This window comes from Camelina sativa, chromosome 15, assembly GCF_030686135.1.
Source record: "Camelina sativa cultivar CO46 ecotype springtype chromosome 15, ASM3068613v1".
Taxonomy (NCBI): domain Eukaryota; kingdom Viridiplantae; phylum Streptophyta; class Magnoliopsida; order Brassicales; family Brassicaceae; genus Camelina; species Camelina sativa.
This window is the reverse complement of record NC_141894.1, coordinates 31,229,714-31,251,348: the sequence shown is the minus strand read 5'-3', so window position 1 is coordinate 31,251,348 and position 21,635 is coordinate 31,229,714. Positions and strand designations below refer to the sequence as shown.

The window sequence follows — 21,635 nt, the reverse complement described above, 5'->3', positions numbered from 1 at the left end:
ACCTAATTATTTACAAAGACGTTTTCAGTTATCTATGACCTAACTTGTTCGTCTAGTCTGAGGGAGAATATGGCAAACTGTTATTGAATCTTTTTGTTTTGGTGTTATTAATATGTTACGTCATTACATTTTTGATATGTTACATAATTGTAAATGATGGTTAATCGTTTGTGAACACACGGACTTTATCTAGCTATCTTTAACATGCGTACGTGTATTTGTGATTTTACAACGAATGATTCAACTTTTAGCATTTTGGAATTATTCAAAAAGGGTATATATATATATATATATATATATATGATCTTGTCAAGATATCTAAGGTCGTTTGTATAAATTTTTCATGTTTTTGAATTAGTTAAGGGTCATTTTTAGAGTTTCTCTATTGTTTTAATAACTTCATTATATTGAAGCTTCTACTTCACCAAGAGTCTCTCTTCCATTTGAAGATCTTTTCTATATCAGTATGGTCTTTGCCCGATCAAGACTATATCCTTCATACAACTTTAAGTACTTCACCTTTTTTTTTGGTCAACTTCTAAACTTCACTCTTTTCTTACGTCAATTTAAACGCAACTTTAAAGAATGAAATCTTATAACCTAAATAGAATTAAAGTGGGTGATCATAACGTAGGATGCGGATTATGTTATATAAAAAAAATCATATAATATAGCAAAAACTGTCAAATATCTTTGACTCATGCCTTACAATCGACGGTTCAGAACTTCAGATTGATAATTCCGAGTTGATGCCTCGATGCAATCTTGAATCTCTCATGAGTCGGTGCACCGATCTCCATAGTTACCGCCAATCAAATGGTAGTAAAATTCTCACAAAAATGATATGAAAGTTCTAAATCCAAACTTTGATTATATATAGTTTCGATCTATTTTTTTTCTTTTTCCTTTTTTCGCTACATTCTATTCACGCGATGATTATACATTGACGATATTAGCACAAATTCTAACACTTTTTGTTATATTATAATTATTGTTTAATAATATTTTAAATTATTTTAAAATTTATTGATTTTACTACAATGTATTTTTTCCAAGTAAGAATTAACCAATGTAAGTATTATTACTCAATAAACTGAATTAATGAAGATAAAATTTAATCTAGTTGCATTAATATTACAAAACAACATTCTTTGTCACACAGTAAAATTACATAACCAAAAAAAAAAATAATGATAGCAACATTCATTAGTCACTATAAAAAGAAGCAGTATATATATATTCTTTCTCCACACATTCATAGATAACTTTTATTTTCCAAAAATTGTTGCAGAATTTTCCAAGTCCGAAAATGAACATCTTTATCAAAAATGAGCATTTAAATGAATTTATATTAATTAAAATCTCAAAATCGTACCAAAATAGAGGTTTTTTATCTATTTTTTTTTAACATATTGATCGATCGATACAGACAAATGAAGTTGGGTAAAACCAAAAAATTGGCTGATTTAAGAAGCATAAAAAAAAAGGGAATTTGGTGAAAAGTACTCCAAACTAAGGGCATCTCCAACCCACCTCTATATTTGCTTTTTAACTCTATTTTAGAGTAAAATCTACTCCAACCCATCTCTATTTCTACCTCTTTAATAGAGATCTCTATTTTTTTCCTCTATATATAGAGGAACTCTATTTTTTCCTCTATAATAGAGTTGAACTTTTTTATTTATAAAATGGTCCTTGAACTTTTAACACTTTTATATTTATGATCAAAATAAATAAAATATATATTTAAATAGTTTAATAATAATTTAATGAAGTATATTAATAGGATAATTGATTATAAAGTTAAATTTGACTAATTTTAATATTTTGGTTTAAAATTTTTAAAGGTTTTCGTATAGAAAAATTGAAAGGTTTTTGTATAGAAAAACATTTTTAAAATTTGAGACTATTATTTGCAAAAGAAAATTTATATAAAATCTTATAAAATATAAATAACTTAAATATTTTAGTTTTTTTATTCATGCCATAACATTATTTTTAATACAACAAAGACTAATTATTTAATATTCTGGTAAATTACTTCCAGATCCACCAATAATATTATTTTTATATGATGCAATGTATTTCTTTTAATAAAATATGATATTTAAATAATATTTATGAATATTAAAAATTTAAATAATATCATAATTTTATGAAAGTTTTACAAATACTAAAATAAATGGGTTAGTTTGCAACTTTTATAAGTAAAATATATTAATAGTAAAATAAAAAAAAGATTTTCTACGAAATATTATTTTTAGAGGAAAAAATAGAGGTATCCATTATAACAAAAGTCACCTCCATTATAGAATTGCTCTATTTTAGAGGTAAAAATAAGGAAACCTGGAGATGGTATAAAGAAGCCAAAAGAGATCAAAGCATTACAAGTTACAACAAATCAACCCTGATTAAAAAAATAATATATAAGTATTTAATGTGCAAATTCAGCAAAAATCACCTTTGTTATCAATCGCAGAACCACGCGTTAACGGAGGCGCGTGTAATAAAGATCCGGTAATCTATGGAGATGTAACATTTGCCCCTTAAGCAAACAGAGCCTAATTACAGATTAAAATAATTTTTTTTAATTAACTCACAAATCACAATTAAACAAAAAAATATTAATTAAATTTAATTTCACTCTCTCTCTCTCTCTCTCTCTCAATCTTTTTGCTTTCTCGTTCTCCAACCACCGGAAAGAGAGAGAGAGAAGTTTTTAGAAGAAGCACACGAATATATCTCTCTCTCTATATCTCTTTCTCTCTCTATCTCTAACGCTCCGCCGCGCCACAATCACTGAGATGCGGCGGTGTAACAACAACAACAACACTGACAAATTCTCTATGAGAAAAACGATGAGGCTTCTTACGCTTCTTCTGATCTGTAGTTTCTTCTCTCTTGCTTTTTCCGCCGACTCCGACGATACCGAGACTGGCTCAGTTGTTAAGCGTGATGAGATCAATGGTACCTTCGTTGAGTCCAATGCGACGAGTGCCAAACCTAAGGAAGATAGTTTCGCTGATATGATCGATCGAGCACTTGAGAAAGAGTTTCCTGAGAATGACCAGAACGAAGGTTTCTTTCTCTCTCTACTAGATCTTTCGTTGTTCTGCATTTTTCCAATTTCTCACGTTTGGTGTAGAGCTAGGGTTTTTGTTCTCAGAGATCAGCTTGTTTTTTTGATCCTTCCTCTACTAGGGATTTATCATTGATTTAGCTATAATTGGTCTAGTGTCTCTCTCTCTCTCTCTCTCTCTCTCTCTCTCTCTCTCTCTATGTGCTCTCACGTCTATTGGAAAGGTTCTATCTTTCTAGGTTTATAGATTTCTCATTTCAGTTTTTCTGAAATGCTTTTGTTTTTGCAGTTCCTGATCCAGGAAGCTTCAATAACAGTGTTGCTGATCAGCAGGTTGGTAGCTGCAATTTTGAATCTTTGTTTTCCCCTGTTTCATTGTGGCCTATTGCTATCAGCAGACTACTCAGTTCTGTCTTTTCTTTTGATTAAGCCATTTGTTATGCTCATTAGGCTGTTCTAGAGACTGTTGCTCGAGTTAAGCCAAAGAAAAATGAAACCAAGACCAAGGAGGAGAAGTGAGTCTTTCCTGATGCTTACTTTTACCCTGTTTGGACTTGATTCGTGCAAGTAGTCGCTGTTGTCTTCATTTGTTTCACTGGTTAAAGAAAACTATAACATAACAGTGATTTTATTCTAGATCGTTCTTTAATTTGGATAACGAGAATGGCGTAGAAGATACTCCAAGACTGATAGATAGGAAGGTAATCTTTAGATAGTCTTAAGTCATTTCTACTATATATTGTATGAAGAATGTACTTATGGAGCCATGTGTAGAAGTATTCGCGTAAAGTAACTTTGCTGTAATTTTTATCCAGGACAACGTTTTTATAATGTCCAATCCAAAATCCAAGTACCCTGTACTGCAGCTAGATTTAAGGTAAGTATAACATTCGTAAGAAAAGTTCTTCATTCGATTATAATTTGTAAGTATCTAACTAACTGTGTTTTGTTGGGACGTCTCTCTTAATACGTTACATTTGTAGGCTGATATCAGATTTGGTCGTCGTCATTGTTTCTGCTACTTGTGGTGGAATTGCCTTTGCTTGTGCTGGTCAACCGGTTAGTACACACTGCCTTTGCAAAGCTTGTAACTTTCAATATTATTCTGTTAGAATTGGTTATTCAGCTTTCCAACATTGTAGAAACGATTTTGCTAGCTTTTGACTGATCAAACGTTGATTAATTTCTACACTACTTCAATGGCAGGTCATTACTGGGTATCTATTGGCAGGATCTGTAATTGGACCGGGTGGGTTAAGCTTTGTTAGTGAAATGGTGCAGGTAGCTTACAACAGCTTTAGTACTTCAAAGATCCTCTTTTGTTGTCTTCATCGTACATTTGAAAGTTTTCATGAGTACCAGATTGCCTGGTTATATAAATGGTTGACAAAGACTTGATTTATATTTTTTTTGTGTAGCACAGGTTGAAACAGTAGCTCAGTTTGGTGTTATCTTTCTCCTTTTTGCTTTAGGATTAGAATTTTCCGCAGCGAAGGTTTGCATGTTTCCACCCACTTATATTTGTCAGGTTTCTTTGTTCGAATCGATTGAAACTTTTGAGACAGTTATTGTAATTTTTGGTTACAGCTTCGTGTGGTTCGTGCTGTAGCTATTCCAGGAGGTCTTCTTCAGATATTTTTGTTCATGTGCTTGAGTGGAATAACAGCCTCGGTATGTTCCAAATGTGTAGGGATCAAGTTAAGAATGAGTCATTAGGATTTTTGTGGTATGAATCATGAATATAGAGCACCTTCGGTTGACTTGGCTGTTTCTTCATTGCAGTTATGTGGCGGTAAACTAACAGAAGGAATATTCGTAGGCGCATTTCTTTCGATGTCATCAACAGCAGTGGTATATTCTAATTTCCTTTGTGTACTTTTGCATACTTTTGTGGTAGTGAAACGCCTTGCATGTAAATAAATTTTTTGACCTTGTTCTACTCTGCTATAATATTTCCCTTGTGCTCACTCTCTACTGTGTTTTACCTTTTCTTTACTGTGCGGGTTATGTTTTCCTAAATTGCTCTTAAGACTTGATTGTTCTTCTTATGTTCTCATTACCTCACCATGATTTTTGTACCAGGTTTTGAAATTTTTAATGGAAAGAAATAGCATAAGTGCTCTACATGGCCAGATAACCGTTGGAACACTTATTCTTCAGGTATTCCAGATCACTCTCAATACAATAGCATCTCTAATATTATTATTGCATGTTTTTCCCCCTCTTATTCTAAACACTCCATTACCTCAAGTAGTATGTTGTATGCAACAATACTTTCATTAGAACTTTAATTTACTGTTTCGAGAATAACCAGGATTGTGCTGTGGGCTTGCTGTTTGCTCTCCTGCCAGTTCTTGGTGGCACATCTGGTGTCCTTCAAGGAGTGTTGTCTATGGCTAAATCGTATGTATTTTTTTCTTCCAGGAATTTCTGTGAAAATATCAACAATACCCTGCTTCCATTGTTCACTTGTTAGGTTTAATAAAACCAAGTTTGTGACCGGGTGGTGATTTCTTTCCAGGTTGGCTATTTTGATTGCTTTTTTGGGTGCTTTGTTTGTATTGTCCCGTACCTGGGTACCTTGGTTTCTAAAACTTATGACAAGTCTCTCTTCTCAGGTATACACAATTTTTTTACTTGCTTCTGTTTTCGTCTTTGAAATGTTTATCATCTTAAGCGTTCTTCAATCTTTGACAGACTAACGAGCTCTATCAGTTGGCCGCTGTAGCATTTTGCTTGCTTGTCGCTTGGGTTAGTCTGATCCCTTTGTTCTTCTTTCTATTGGCTGCTTGCACATGGGTGACTCTCAACTTGTCAGTTCTTAAATCCAGTATCGTTTTGGCTTCTTCAGTGTAGTGACAAGCTAGGTCTAAGTCTTGAGTTGGGTTCCTTTGCGGCAGGAGTGATGATCTCTACAACTGATCTCGCTCAGCATACTCTTGAGCAGGTAGGAATTCGAGATTAACTTTTTCGAACGAGAGGGTCTCTGCCCTTTTTCTATGGCCCATTGTACAAAGATTTTACCAATAGACCTGTTCTGATCGCTTCTATCTCCTTACAGGTGGAACCCATCCGCAATTTTTTTGCAGCGCTATTCCTTGCTAGTATCGGCATGCTGATACATATGCACTTCTTGTGGAACCATGTTGACATTCTGTTAGCAGCTGTGTTACTTGTGATAGTGATAAAGACCGTGGTAGTTGCGATCGTTGTTAAAGTCTTTGGATATAATAATAAAACTGCAGTACTTGTAAGAAGTGAACCCTTCTTTTTTTCCCGCTTTCACATTATTCAAAACTTTTGTGGAAAGAGGCCTCACACTTTTCTTTTCTTTTCTATAGGTTGGAATGTCCCTTGCACAGATTGGGGAATTTGCTTTTGTTCTGCTAAGTCGAGCATCTAATCTTCACCTAATTGAGGTAAGCAATTAAAAAATGCTTCTTTGATAAATTCAATGCTTCATTAGTAATATGTTAGCGTATATCTTCCAGACCGTATATGACCATATAATAGCTTTCTCATAATTTGCTTTGGGTGGACTGTGGAGTGATAGTAATGAAGAGCTTTGTGTTTCTTTGCAGAGCAAATTGTACCTCCTGCTTCTTGGAACAACAGCCTTGAGCCTGGTACGTATCTATTTCTTTTGCGCTTTGGTCCAGTTCAATTTCATAATGAATATTGACACGGAAGTTGATTATCAATGAATAGCAGTAGATTTCTCATACTTGAAATCAATATTGTGTAGTTACTATTCAAAGTAAATTATATAACAGGTAACAACGCCATTGCTATTCAAGTTGATACCAGCCGTTGTACATTTAGGAGTCCTCTTACGGTGGTTCTCTCCCGACAGCTCAACCGAGGTAACTCCAAGTCATCTATCTGTTTCTCTATGGATTTGGCTCAAAACGTAGATTTTGAACATTTATATCTTTACAGATTGGTTTCAAAGGAGAGTTGTATCACTCAGAGAGTGCAAAGCGTATATCTCTGATGATCCAAGGTTCTCTTCACGACTCTTGAAGTTTTGATGATGTTCAGTATAACACGCAAACATCAAGCCACATTTGGTCTCAAGCTAGGCAAAGGCAATGAATGGGAGCTTCCGAAATGTATAGATGCATTGAGATATCAGAAGAAACCCCAAGAGGAACCCTGTATAAAAAATCTCTACACGAAGATAATTACAGAGACTTGTAACTTCACTTCCATTTTTTTTTGTTTAATGTTTTGGGATTCTTTTTTCTCGAGTAAAGAAGGTAGGAAGAGGTTATTTTTTAGTTTGTTTTCTTTATTCTTATGCGTTCTAAAAAACAAAATAAGAAACATCTTCAGCGTACTGTAGTCATACAAAGTTAAAACTATCTTTTATACATAAAGAGTTTTTGAGCTAATCTATTACAAAGTACAAACACAGTTTAATAAAAGAATATTTGAATTGATACACCAAATATGAGAGGAAAAATACAATGAATCAATGTGTGTTTCTTCTTTAACATTTCGTGGGAACCCGAGTTTTTATTGGCTTTAGCTTTATACCAAGACTCTCTGGAGAAAGAAGCTCTGGTGAAATACATGACGGACTGAGTGGACTACGGGGGCTATCGCTAACCCGACCAGGCCGATACAATCCAAACCCCATGAAAAAGAACTCCATTGGTATCAACATCGCATGTGGTTGCTCTTCTGTCACCATTGATCCACAAGCTTGCACCTGCAATTTAAGACAAAAATACATGTTTCAAGAATCTTAGAGCCTGAATCTTCACGGAGAGAAGCTAAGAGCTACCACAACATTTTTTACGTTAAACCGCATACCTCAACTAAGGCACTATATTTTCTGTCCAATGCAGTCACCATGTGTAGAGTTTCAGAGTGGAAGGGAGATTGGTCGCCAACAAATATGAGTGTACGGCATTTCAAACTTCTCAATCCATCAGTTAGGTCATGTCTCCTGTTAACTGCTTCCAGAAACCGCATAAGACTACTCCTGTGTCTTTCACCTAGCAGCTGTATAATTATATTATATTATACAACAACGTTATTACCAAGGTGATGAAAAGCTGTTAAATCATCTGGAAACTACTACTAGGTTTAGCACTCACTCTTCTGCATTGATGTACCACATCCCGCTCTGGAACTTCAGAGCTACCACGAGCTTCCTGTTGCGATTAAAAACAAGATTAATCGATAACCATTGAGTCTACGCCGGTTTCCACCAAGGAATCACCAGAAAGATTACCTTACTGAAGTACCGTTGGAGGAAAATATCTTTTAACAGCCCAGACATGCCATAGTAATACAACAAGTTTGACACTACCTGCATAATAATTTTTAACATAGGCTTATTAGTCTGGATGCGAAAAAAGTGTGTGATACTCCCCTTTTGTACAGTCATATAAACTATGATGGGAAGTGAAGGAAAATAAACCTTGTAATAAAACCATTCAGACCATGAGGGCGCTTTGCATAGAGGTGATATAAGAATCAAACCCAAAACTCGGTCTTTATGTTTAATCTGCAACCATAAAACAATCACTGATAAGTAATGAGATATTGTATGAAGTTCTGAGAATATAGCTACACATAAATCCTCAAAAGGTCTCACTGAGTACATACAGCAAACAAGGAAAGGATGTAGGCACCAGCAGTTATCCCCATGCACATTACTGCCTCTAGGCTGCAAGAGACATATAGATATTTAGAGGATAATAGCGGGATTATTCTTGTTACGATAGCCCAGAGTTAGAGTGAGAGCTAGTCGAAACATGATTCAAGCTTCACCTAAAGAAGTTCAATACTTCAAGAATCTGGTCTGCGAGGTCCTCAACAGAAGGCGACGGATCATTGGAACAAACTGGAGCAGCTCCAAACTGCAAAAACTCTTGTGGATACGATGGAACCCAACACAACGTGAGCAAACAGCAAAGTAGTTACAAAGAAACTAATGAACTGTTTCAAGACAATCAATTTTGCAAACCTCATGTCCTGGGGGACTAATATGGTAGATGCAGAAATTATGGAGCAGTAAGGACACTGCTTCAGGGCAGAGAAACAATCCTTGGAAACACGACAAATCTAGCAGACATAAAACACACACAAGAATCAAAAATCAGATTATCAAATGAAAACAAATCAAGCACTAAGTGCATATTCCCAACTCTTACAGTTTAGTGCTACATCTGGATAAGTAATCAACGCTGGTTTCTCTTGATCTCCATAAACTACAGCTGAAACTGAACCATGGCAAGTTTTGATATGATGCTCCTGCAAAAGAGAAGAAAATAAGCAAGATATATTAACCAGTCTATATCCAAGTTTAGACAAAAATAAACAATGCCACAGGCTCGATTCTAAAATGCACACCATTAGCTTTCATCCAGTTTCAGCTCAACATTTAGAAACCAGAATATATATATTATATTTATTTTGTTGTTCTCTGAATCACATACAGCTAAGAAAAGGAACATTCCAACTTTGTTCCAGACAACAAAAAAAATTAAGGCCCTGAAGAGATTCTCCCATGTGAAAGACTCAGAAAAATCAGTAGAAGAGATAACTTATGGCTTAAAAAAGTCAGACATTATATATCAATCATGGAACAAAAAAAAAGGATACCATTTTTCAACGGAATCTCTTATGAAAGAATCAAATTAAAAGAAACACCCAACTTGCAGATTTCAGATGAAAATTTAAAGGGTCATCATCCATAAAGACAAAGTGAAACAACTTTTTTTAAGTATCAATGAAGTAATCTCCCAACTTGTACAAAACTAAAATCAAGAACACGATATGACAAAATTTTGATTCCAATCAAGAAACTGAAGCTAGAGTTACTAAAAGATTCAAGAAATTAAGGACAATGGCTAATTTCAATTCAATTGCCCACTGAGATTAGATGCTAAGAATCCAGAAGAGAGAAAACGAAATGTGACAGTTCTAATTACCACAAAAAGTATCAAACTTTAGAGTAAGACAGGTACAGTAATGGGAGAAAGGAAGTAAATTTGGTAGGTCAAAGAGTAAACAAACCTTGCCACCATTGTAGATCTCTTCAATGTCGACTGAGACGTCGTCGTTTAAACCCACCATAGCCCTGTGAAACCCCTCAAGACTGCGCCTATTCTTGCTCTCTCTCTCTCTCTCTCTCTCTATCTATATCTTGAAACTGGAATTGGAAGATAACAACACAATAAAAGTCTTGAGCTTTCTCTTGTGGCTCCTTATTATTATTGCCTTAGATAGTACGCTTCAACGGCTCTTTTAGGCTTTCACTTTGTCTTCTTCTTCAATGGAATGGACCACTACTATATCTCTCTCTCTCTCTCTCTTTCTTTCTCTCTGTCTCGATGTCTGTGTCTGTGTCTTTTATAAGCAAAGCCGCGTTGCCCTTTTAATGGCCCAGCGGTTGGTTAATCAAAATCACTTCCCACCGACGCCGATGACTCTTCCTTCTTTTTTCTTTGGTTTTTTTTTTTTTGGATTTGCACCGATCTTCAAAACGGCGCCGTTTTTATTATCCCCTAATCATTTTCTCAGTTTATTTATTTACTCACTTTTTTTTTCTTTTTCGTTTCATTATTTATTCAGTTCCCTTTATTCATCCTAAACATAATTTTATGTAATCATGCTGAAAAAAAAAAATTATGCAATCATGATTTAGTTTTTTTTTTTTTTTTGTCAACCATTGGGCCACAACTGGCCGGCCCATTAGCCAAATTCCTATATTCGTATGAGCCAGGACTCAATCTCGGATGTGATGGTGCCTTCTACAAATGGATTTACCTCCTACCACTGCACTAAGGTCACTTCACGATTTAGTTTTATTATGAGGACATTTTGTCAAATTTTCGAGCCCAAAAAAAAATAAAGAGTAAGAAAAATTTGTATGAAACTAATCTTTTTTTTAACAACAAATAAAACTGATTAACCAATTAGGAAAAGAATTATTCACATAACTAACCACATGCAGTTGGGTACGAATTTGTCGTGCCAAACGATCCGTAAACACATTTGCATTTCTTGAAATCAAAGTCAACGAGAAACTTGAGAATTTCTCCATATCCACCTTGATGTTTTCGAGATAAGCTGAGAAGGCCAACCAATTTGATGGTGAAGACATCATCTTCATCAAATTTGAGCAGTATGTGAGAAAAACTACATCCTTGAAATTATGGTTGAGCATACATCGCAAAGCTCAAACAAAGACTTCGACCTAAGCGTGAAGTGGTGAGAGGCTAATATGAAACTAATCTTGTAAAGGGTAAAAAATTTCATTGTCATGCTACTGGTCTTAATGCAAATATTTATTTTTAAATACAAATAAAAATGTAGTTTTAATATTAAATTAATAAAATCTTTTAAATAATATTTAGTTTCCAAAAGAAAATTATTTTCTCTCTAATTAATTATAGATGAAAATTACTAATAAATTTAAAAATTTTATAAACCAATCAGAATTTTAAAAATTAAGATTTTATATATAAGTATACAACTTGATTATTTTTAATAACTATATTTAGAAGATTTTGTTAAGATTTTAAATTTTGATTCTCGTATCATTTTTTTTGTTTGTTAACCAAACATTAAATTAGAAAATAACTCCAAGGTTGGTTGTCCAAACCGGAGGATAAGAGTTTACAAAAGATAAGTCTGAAACTAAGGTTCTCGAAGAACGAGCAAGACAATCTGCCCTCACATTTGACGTACGCTGAATCCTGGTAAGAGTGAAGTCAGGTAGAGGTGACCTGAAGTGGCTGAAAACATCTAGCAGGTTGGAGAATGCGGGCCATTTATCTGGAGACTGCACAATCGCCACAAGCTCTGCACAATCCGTCTCATAAGTTTGACAGTTAACACCAGCATTCATGAGAGACTCCATAGTCCAAATCAACGCTTGTAACTCCGAATGAAGGGGTGAAGGGCTTCGTCTAACACAACGTGCTCCCAGAAGTAAAGTCGTGTCCTCATCATTACAGTACCACCAACCCAACCCCATAAAACGATCTAAACCCTTCCAGGATCCATCAATCTGACAACAGAAAGAGGGTTCCGGGGTTTCCGGGGAAACCGGAGGATCTTGGATTCCCACGGAGAAAGACTTGGCCTCCTCCCATAGTAGTTTATCATTAGTTGCCTGATTAATAACATCGATTGGCTCTGCCTCCGTTTCCTCAAAAACTTTTTTATTCCTATCCTTACAAATTGACCATAAAATACAAAGTAGTCGGAAACAAATATACGGAACTCCCAATTGAGAATACGTCCGCCAGAATATAAAGTCTAAATTCGAAAACACGGATTCATAGGGGAATCCATCAGGAAGTAGTAAAACTAGAGACATCTCCCAAATCCTACGTGAATGAGGACACTCGAAAAGAGCATGATTTATAGATTCAACCCCAGAATCACATCGCTTACAGATGGTATCACACCGCACACCCTGATGGGCAAGCCGTTCCAGCACTGGAAGAGAACCGGAAGCTATCTGCCAGAAAAAATGTTGAATCTTCGGGGGAACTTCCAGTTTCTAGGCTTGTGCCCTCAGAGCCGTACACATCGGTCCATACTCAACTTGCTTAATTAAATCCCGTGCGAGCCAATAACCCGATTTGACCGAATATTTCCCTATTTTTGTAAAATGCCAAATTAATCTATCCGATTTAAAAGATTGACTGACCGTCATACTCTGAATAATCAGGATGTCCGCCGGATCCATGAACTCCTCAAGAATAGGCAGATGCCATTCTTTTGTAATTGGATTAATTAAATGGTTAACTATTAAATTAGGGTGTAACTCTTTCCCACGACCAGTAGCTGGTCTCGGTGGGTTATCCGGTATCCAAGGGTCTCTCCATACAGAAGTATTACAACTAGAGCCTATCACCACCCTTGCCCCGCGTTCCACTAAACTTTTTGTTGAGTAGATGCTCCGCCAAGCAAACGAGGGGGAGTATGTTTTTTTGGCCATTAGGGGATGTTTGTTCCTAAAATATCGACCTCGCCGTAACCTAGCCATTAAGGACGTGGAGTAGTGAATTAACCACCAATACTGCTTAGCTAGCATCACATCATTAAACTGCTCTAGAGCACGAAAGCCCAAACCTCCTGCACATTTATCATTACACATTTTATCCCAAGCTACCCAATACAAACCCCGTGCCTTATCATTAGACTACATATTTTGGAATATGGTTCATAACCACTATAAATATATGACTAATATGTTTTGAGTACAACTGAGCAGGAAGCTTGATTTATCAGGTATCCAAATTTAACAGTTTAATTTAGTTTTATATTTGAGCATATTTAAACTTTTAAAAAGTAAACATATTATAATATATTTACAATTTTCAAAATTTTTTAAGAGATTATAAATATTTAAATTTTTATAGAATGTTTAAATTATTATAAATATTTGAACTTTGTCGAAAGTTTAAAATATTATAATATATTTAGTCTATAAAATATTTAAGTAATATTGATATTTTTACTCTTAAAAATTTTAAAATATAAAAAAAGTTTGAGTTAAACCCGTTAAAACATGTATTTTTATCAAACTATAAATTAAATTGGTTTTTTACAATTTTGCTGAGATTTGATATATCAAATATTAACTTCTAAATGATAACCTAAATATACATAATCTCACTATAAATACAATGATTTCCTAACCATTGAAATATCTCACACTAAAATTTAACAAGCAACTTCCCCTCTTTTGACGATAACCCAAAATAAATAAAAAAACTCATCCTCTTACAAAACTACTATCCGATATTGCGGTGTGTCTATCCTCCTACAAAACTACTATCCGATATTGCGGAGTATCTATTCTCTTACAAAACTACTATCTAATATTACGGTGTGTCTATTTCCGTGAAAAGCTACATTTTAAAAACTACTTACTCTACTAGGATTTCCAATTTATTGTATAACCTCAAATATACAAATAAACACTATATAAACAAAAAAATAAGTCAAAATAAAAAACTACATTAAAAAAATACAAATTATAAAAAAAAATTAACTAAAAATATATAATCCCGTGCTGTAGCACGGGATATCTCCTAGTTGTTATTTATTATTTTTCTTTTATTAAAAATTATTAATTATTTTATTCGAGATGGATTTATTTTACAAAATACCTAAGGTAAATTTAAATTTATGAGTTGAAATTTGAATTTAAGTAACAGTGAAACTTCTTTTTAAAATTATCATGCATGTTTGCTTGTTTCTCAAAAACTTCTTTTTAAAAAAAGTCACAAGAAAGTCAGTCCAACGAGGATGAACAATGACCATGACCCGACGAAGCACACATTCCATTTTAAGTCCGGCCAGTCCGGTTTTTAAATCATTGGAGAAACCAAAAAGCAATCACTGTTATTATTATTAGATCCAACTAGCTCTACTACAAGGTCTCAAACTTAAAAAAAGTCCTAGTTAAATGATTTGCATAAGCGTCACATTCTCGACATGGTCTACAAAGGTGTGAATGTTATTACTCATTTCCATTCCTTGCAATTCAACCTTTTTGACTGTGTTTCTCTCGATATTGTAGTAGACAAGATAGAAAGGCGTACAACCTCTCATCGACTGGAACACAAATTCCTTTGTCAGCGTCATTCCAACAAAGCGTAGATTGGTGTTTCCCACTATATTCTGCCACATGGCAGGTAATAGATATGTATGCTTCGACCATTCTTGCTTTCCGGCATCTTCTAGAACCCACAATTCCATATTTCTAATTCGGTCACAAGAAATGGCGTTTCCAAGCGAAAACAAACCTAGTTTCCCATTGTAGTTTATTAGAGTTCCATCATACGCAGGTTTATTAATAAATCTGAATTCTTCAGACCTAACATCAAAGCAAACCAACATCATTATAGAATGCCTAAGATGATGATCACTAACCTTAGCATCATAATACAAAACACCATTGATGCATATCCCTCTCCAAAAATGATCATGTGGTCTGCAACATTGGATCATCCTCCATGACATGTTTCCAGTTCCTAAGGTCAAAATTAGATGCTCATTATCACCCCAACGGTTATATCTCAAGGTCATACCTTGAATTGTTTGTCAATTGGATCATACCCAAATAAGCTGTGTCCCCCATGTTGCACTTTGGGTAAACGTAAGGATTGTCCTGTGCTAGGGTTACATATCACCAGCACCGTTTCTTCCATTATATCTAAGTACCACCAGCTGTATCTTAGACAGATCAAGCCGTTGACAGGACAAGAACTATCAATAAAAGCCTCCGATCCTTAGCAGAGAACTTCATATGATAACTGACGACTACAGGAGGCGACTTCTCATCATCAACAGGATTTTGACGCTGAGGTGACGAGAAAAATAACGTCTCGCAACCTCTTCTGCAGGCGAACAGTAGCTTCGGGCGAGCCAAAGATCTAGTCAAGAACAACTCGGTGAAATCTGTACGACTAAGTATGGTGGCCCAGAGCTTCGATACGCAACGACATCTCGCTATAGAATTCACCGGTAACCTCAAGAGTATCTCGATGATGAGATCAATTGGGTTCCACACGGAGTTTTCTGTTCCATCCTCTAAGGTCACAGAAGATTTCATGGCGGAAATGAAAAAAACCCTTAGGAGAGACAGAGACTCCTTGTAGAAGAAGAAACCCCTGCGGCAAAACAAAGGGCTTAGAAAGCCAAACAAAATTTTAATGGGCTGAGAGAAAGCTCGTGTAGCCCAAACTTTGCAAGGTTGTCTAAGGCCCAAAGATTTAACCTAAGGAATTTAAAATTTAAAACGTGATGAAACGGCACCGTTTTATTATTTCTACATTTTACGTCCATATAAATCGTTTAATTTTGTAAAAACCCTAATCGACGACGGCTAGTAAGATGAATGACGGCGGAGCTAAACCGGAGACGCTGATTAGGGTTGCAGAGATCGGAGGAAGAGGAAGGAGTTTGGTGGCAGCACAGTCTCTTCGTGCTGGACAAGTTATTCTGAGAGAGTCTCCTCTCCTTCTATACTCTGCTTTCCCATTTCTCTCCTCCTCTGTTTCTCCGTACTGCGACCATTGTTTCCGTTTGTTAGCTTCGTCGGCGCAGCAGAAATGTCAATCTTGCTCTCTCGTCTCCTTTTGTAGCCCTAACTGCTTCGCCTCTCACACTCCTTGGCTCTGCGAATCTCTTCGCCGGCTTCACCAATCATCCTCCTCTGCATTCTCCGATCAACCTTCTGATCGCCAAGTCCAAGCTCGTTTCCTCCTCTCTGCTTACAATCTCGCCGCCGCTTCTCCTTCTGATTTCCAGCTTTTGCTCTCCCTCCAAGGTAATGGAGATTCTAGTTCTGATTCTGCAGCTGCTGGCTTTCTTCATTCTCTTTTATCCGCCGTGTGTCCACCTCTCCCTGTCTCAGTCTCGTCGGAGCTCACGGCGGCTTTACTGTCAAAGGATAAAGTTAACGCCTTTGGTTTGATGGAACCGTTCTCTGTTTCGAACGAGAAGAGATCGGTGCGAGCTTATGGGATTTATCCAGAGACTTCGTTTTTCAATCATGACTGTCTTCCTAATGCTTGTAGATTTGATTATGTTGACTCTGCTTCTGATGGTAACACTGATATCATCATTAGGATGATTCATGATGTTCCTGAAGGTAGAGAAGTCTGTTTGAGTTACTTCCCTGTGAACATGAACTACTCGAGCAGGCAAAAGAGATTGCTTGAGGATTACGGTTTCAAGTGTGACTGTGATCGGTGCAAAGTTGAGTCTAGTTGGTCGGAAGGTGAGGAAGATGAGAATGAGGTTATGGAAGGGATGGATGATGAAAATGAAGAGGAAGAGATGGAGGATTCTGAATGTGAGAATGAAGGAGAAGTTTTTGGAAATGGTGTGGATGATGAATCCAGTTTCCCTCACGCTTACTTTTTTGTGAGATATATGTGTGAGAAGGAGAATTGTTTTGGCACTCTGGCTCCGTTTCCGCCGAAGAGTTATGAGGCTTCGAAGGTTCTTGAATGTAATGTTTGTGGAAGTGTTAAGGAGGATGAAGTTGGTGGAAATCAGTGAGAATGAGGTTGGCCACGAGCCAATGTTTGTTTATGTTGGCTTCCTCTCTACTTACTTTCAGAAATCGGACTAATCATGCTTAAGACGATTCCAATCTTGTTTTTGTTTTTCTTCTTCTCCGAGTCGTAGTCTTCTGAGTGAGTTGTAATGGTCTGTGTGTTGGATATGGGTTTCACCCAGCCTTAACAGGCTTTCCTGCAGACTCATTATCGAAACAGTCAACCCAAAAACCCAAGAAGACAAACCGGTTAAATCCTACTTGTCGGGCCGATCAAGCTCCTAGAAGGCCCAATTAAGACGGACAGCCCAATAAATGACGGTCCGGATAAGAACGATCGCCGACTTTCCCACATCGATCCCGAGGCAGAGAGGTGAAACGTCCCATCAGCTATAAATACCAGGGGATCAGCTTGCAGAGAAGGGCAAGTAACATCGGGCAAGAAGAGTCAGGAGTAAATCCGATTCTAAGCTATAGTTCAGTTAGTCATTTTGAGAAGCACAATTCTTTGTAATTAGCCACCCGGCTTATAACGGTTATATTGTAATTCGACGATCTTTGACTATCTTAATAAAAGTCCTTTGTTTCACCCTTTCTATTATATCATCCTCGAGCTAGTAGCTATACTAGTTCAACATTTGGTGCGCATCCAGGGAAACAAACAAGGAAAGCTTTTGAAGAAAGTCCAACATCGACGAAGCACATTTCGAGCAATGGCAGAAAGAGAAACGACGGGCAGCGACGGCTATGTGGCGGACACGCCGGACCGCATCCAGCAGGCCCAAGAGGAGCTTCCAATACCGCCGACCCGGCCCCCGACAACGCCGAACGGCTCGATCGGAGAAGGCACCAGCGCCCTCGACATAGGAGCACTAATGCGAAGCATCCTGGAAAAAATCGACGCCCAAGACAGAAAGACAGAGGAACGATTCGCCACTCTCTCTAGCGTCTGTGCAAAACTACAGGAAAATGCCGAACATCCAGACGGCACCAATAGAGCCGATCCCAATAGCGCCGACCAGAACCAGAGCGGGGAATTGGCCGAACTCAAAAGTCAAATGAAGGATGTCACAAGCAAGTTCCACCAAGCAACCAGCGCGGCACCTGATGTAGACCATATGTTGGAGCAGTCCCAAAAAACTCCATTTACTGCGCGAATCCGTCGGGTCGTCGTTCGCCCCGATTGCAAAATAAAGCACCTACCTCCGTATAAGGGAGATTCGGACCCAACTCACCATTTGACATCCTTCGAGATCGCAATCCATCGTTGCGAGTTTTCCCCGGAAGAGCTAGACGCTGGAAAGTGTCAGCTGTTCATCGAAAACCTGAGCGGCGACGCCCTCGGCTGGTTCTCCTCTTTGCCGCCTGACTCAATCGACAGCTTCCGTACACTCTCGCTAACCTTCTTGAAACAATACTCGATATTAGCCGTCCCCACCGCGACAATCGCCGATCTCCACAATATCGAGCAAGGGGAACATGAGCCGTTGTGAACATTCATGGATAGGTTCAAAAAGATTGCCACACAGGTAAAAGCACCCCATAGCGTTTCGCTTGCAGCCCTTCACAAGGCCCTATGGTACGAATCAACGTTCCGAAAGGATCTCAAGTTGAACAGATTCCCAACTTTCCAAGATGCCCTCCATCGAGCGGGAGTCCACATTGAACTGGAAGAAGAAAAAGTCATCTACGACAAAAAACGTGCTTCTACCGGAATTCAAGTGCCAACCGGCAAAGCAAAAGAGGTATACCACGAACCTCGCCAACACCTCGACAAAGAGTACCTCGCGGACAGTAAGAAGCGCGGCGCAACGTACCTCGTCAATGACGCCCCGCCAACCCCCGCAGTCAGTTCGTCAGCTATAGTACCGACGACCCCACCAAAAGGGGCAAGAGAAGAGCCTGACCATAACTTGTATTGCGAGTTACATGAATACACCGGACACTCTACGCAGTCTTGCAGACACTTACAAAACGCGTTGCTGGGCAAATACCTCAACGGCGAGGTCAAAGTGGAATTACGCCAGTACAAGAGTAATGCCCCGCGAGGCCGAGGTCGAGGACGCCATGGACATCAAGGACGAGGTCCAAATAACCATTTCAACAATGGAGCAGCAGCTTTTGCCTCATTCACAACATTTTCACTTCTGAGAACATTCATTAGAACAAAAATACAAAAGCATTGGACTATCTAACAATTGGACGCCATGTGACTGACTCTTGAAAAGCAATATGCTAGCTCTACCAATCAAACCCAAAGTTTTTATTAATTAAATTAAACCTAAGTTGTGACGACATTTGAAAGAACAAATATATAAATCAACTCCAGCCTTGGAAAACTTAAGAATGGTAGAGAGCTTGCATCGAGAGTTACACAAGCAAAGTGGTCTACAAATAGATGTGTTGGATATCACTTCAGGATTCGAGCTTGTTACTAATTTTGGCATCATATATGAGAAGTCTCCCACTGATCCGGGCATGATATATGAGAAGTCTCCCACAACGCATGAAATATGTAATGTGGTTCCACAATCATTGCATGTATAGAACCATTCCTTTGGATTCACTTTTGTTTCGCATGCGTCACACCAATATTCACCATCCACATCCAAGTCACCACCGAAAGACAAGAAGAGGGGATGATCATCGTACCTACGTCTCATTAAATTTTGCGGAAGAAAAGCGTACTTGAAGCACAAACGAAAGTCACACTCATCACAGCTTATCGTTGACCGCGGCATACATGCACATGCACTGCAGAACCTGTAGAAATCTGTTGAGTAGTATAGAGCATGTGGATGGCTTTTGTGCACAAATGGTTCTGAAATTGAACCGCAACGCACATCTAGGATGTTATGACTATCAACTTCGTACCTGAAGCCGGTGAACAATTGCTTACATAGCATACAACTAAAAGCTTCAAGGTGAGAATCTGTGCGTAGCGTGAAAGGTAGGTTATGGCACACATGTCGCTTCTTCCGAGGAAGGTTAGCACATCTTTTGTGGAGAATGAAATCGCATTGCTCGCAACTGTAGAATGATTCTGAACAAATCTCGAAGACGCATGCTGCACAAACTATGTTATCACGCAAGATCCGGCCATCGTTGTTGATGTGTAAGTTATGATCATGGCTAAAATGTTTTATCGTCTTATCATCAATCACCTCAAATGGCGCCATTTCCTCTTCTTCCGGTACCCCTTCTAGTTCTACCATGTCCCAGACCTTGCCGCTCGTTGCGCATAGTGAATGAACAACATAGTTAGAACATTTTGAGCAAGAATAAGCTCCATAGAATCCATCTACTTCATCACGGCAAACTCCACATATCCATTTCCCATATCCAAGGCGACGGGTGTAAGAGATGCGATGATCGTGGCGATTGATGTTGATGACACGAGGTAGATCTATACATTCCCAATGAATCATGAAATTGCATTGAAGACAGAAATAAGGACTTCGGTCACCTTGCGTCCCACAAGCATTGCAAGTGAAATCGAGGCGCCTTGGAACAAGATGAAGCTGATGTTCGTGTGTTGTTGCACTTACAACACCAAGCGGTGGTGGGTTTCCCATACATCCTCTGCATATGCTAAAGTTACAGACATCACAGTAGTGAGGTTTGTGGTGATAGAGATGATCAAACCACTGCCCGCAAAGAAGACAATACTTGTCGGCGTAATAAGGGAGGATTTTATCTGTATATGACTTGAGTGGGTGTTGGGGGTGGGAAGTGTGGTATGCTCTTGGAAATGACTCTACACAATCCACATGGATGGCAAATTCGCACGGATGACATATGTATCCCCACCCAGAAAATGAACAGAGACAGGCTTTGCAGATTAACATTTGTGTGAGACTGCTAGAGAGTTTAAGTTGATGCTCATGCCCGTAAGAATTTTCAAGAAGAGCAAATGGGGCTGGTCTCCTCGCACACGCCAAATCCAACTCGAAGTCACACGTTGAACAACGATAACCAACACCAAACCAGTTTTCACATAGAGTGCAAGTATATGGTTCTGAATCGACGTTGGTGGGTTTTAGATTAAGGTTGGTAAATATGAGGGAATGGTCCGGATGGGAAGAGTGGTTGATTACTGGTGAGGGCTTGGCACACTCTTTATGGAACACAACATTATCACACCCCAACTCATTGCAACGGTACCCTCCGTAGATGTAACCATCAACGGGCGGGCGACACCCTTTACACTTTCCAAAAGCAAAGCGAGTAAAAGGTATTAGAGGATGCTTGTGAATTGGTGGTACCTCTACTTCTTCCATGGTTATCTCTTACTTCCAAAATTCCAAAGCTCTTTGAAACTGTTTTTTTTTTTTCCTTTCAGGATTTTTCAAAGTAGTAATTCTTTTTTTAGGATTTTTGCTCTGACACTTGCATATAGTAAATTAACTCGGACCACATAAAATGATTTACATGTATGCATGTGTCAGCCAAGTAGATTGGAGGTAGTTGGTTGCCAATAAGTGAGCATTTAAAAAGTCTATGAAGCCA

The 21,635-nt window shown here is 37.8% G+C and overlaps 6 protein-coding genes across 8 annotated transcripts; 2 read left to right on the top strand and 4 right to left on the bottom strand.

Moving 5' to 3' along the window:
- Positions 1–2,541: 2,541 nt before the first annotated feature.
- LOC104773076 (K(+) efflux antiporter 4) lies at positions 2,542–7,473 on the top strand. 3 transcript variants are annotated; one of them, XM_010497629.3, is made up of 20 exons: positions 2,542–3,078; positions 3,369–3,412; positions 3,530–3,594; positions 3,717–3,780; positions 3,895–3,956; positions 4,063–4,138; positions 4,286–4,360; positions 4,503–4,574; positions 4,667–4,750; positions 4,862–4,930; positions 5,162–5,239; positions 5,394–5,482; positions 5,601–5,697; positions 5,777–5,830; positions 5,931–6,026; positions 6,141–6,329; positions 6,421–6,498; positions 6,661–6,705; positions 6,853–6,942; positions 7,019–7,473. In XM_010497629.3, the coding sequence occupies exons 1-20, from the start codon at positions 2,805–2,807 to the stop codon at positions 7,100–7,102; spliced, it is 1,785 nt and encodes a 594-aa protein (XP_010495931.1). In that variant the 5' UTR covers positions 2,542–2,804; the 3' UTR covers positions 7,103–7,473. The 3 variants fall into 3 exon arrangements, 2 of the variants coding, with proteins under 2 accessions (XP_010495931.1, XP_087344104.1); XM_087487978.1 differs by having other exon boundaries at positions 2,676–3,078; positions 3,510–3,594; XR_015581965.1 differs by lacking the exon at positions 5,394–5,482 and having other exon boundaries at positions 2,601–3,078; positions 5,504–5,697.
- On the bottom strand, positions 7,433–10,567 carry LOC104773075 (protein NDL3-like). The gene is made up of 10 exons (XM_010497628.2): positions 10,112–10,567; positions 9,247–9,346; positions 9,060–9,157; positions 8,864–8,952; positions 8,699–8,759; positions 8,511–8,597; positions 8,322–8,399; positions 8,185–8,241; positions 7,898–8,089; positions 7,433–7,793 (listed from the first exon to the last, which is right to left on the bottom strand). The coding sequence occupies exons 1-10, from the start codon at positions 10,169–10,171 to the stop codon at positions 7,572–7,574; spliced, it is 1,044 nt and encodes a 347-aa protein (XP_010495930.2). The 5' UTR covers positions 10,172–10,567; the 3' UTR covers positions 7,433–7,571.
- A 1,102-nt stretch (positions 10,568–11,669) lies between these two features.
- LOC147927388 (uncharacterized) lies at positions 11,670–13,049 on the bottom strand. Its single transcript, XM_087487434.1, has 3 exons — positions 12,759–13,049; positions 12,378–12,566; positions 11,670–12,275 (listed from the first exon to the last, which is right to left on the bottom strand). Exons 1-3 carry the CDS (start codon positions 13,047–13,049, stop codon positions 11,670–11,672), a joined length of 1,086 nt encoding a protein of 361 aa, XP_087343560.1.
- Positions 13,050–14,521: 1,472 nt separating this feature from the next.
- On the bottom strand, positions 14,522–15,674 carry LOC104773102 (F-box and associated interaction domains-containing protein). Its single transcript, XM_010497651.1, has 2 exons — positions 15,457–15,674; positions 14,522–14,954 (listed from the first exon to the last, which is right to left on the bottom strand). Exons 1-2 carry the CDS (start codon positions 15,672–15,674, stop codon positions 14,522–14,524), a joined length of 651 nt encoding a protein of 216 aa, XP_010495953.1.
- A 265-nt stretch (positions 15,675–15,939) lies between these two features.
- Positions 15,940–21,406, bottom strand: LOC104773078 (uncharacterized). Its single transcript, XM_087488757.1, has one exon. The coding sequence runs from the start codon at positions 21,404–21,406 to the stop codon at positions 19,397–19,399; it is 2,010 nt and encodes a 669-aa protein (XP_087344883.1). The 3' UTR covers positions 15,940–19,396.
- LOC104773077 (histone-lysine N-methyltransferase ASHR2) lies at positions 15,956–17,715 on the top strand. Its single transcript, XM_010497630.3, has one exon. It carries the CDS (start codon positions 15,956–15,958, stop codon positions 17,126–17,128), a length of 1,173 nt encoding a protein of 390 aa, XP_010495932.1. The 3' UTR covers positions 17,129–17,715.
- Positions 21,407–21,635: the final 229 nt, after the last annotated feature.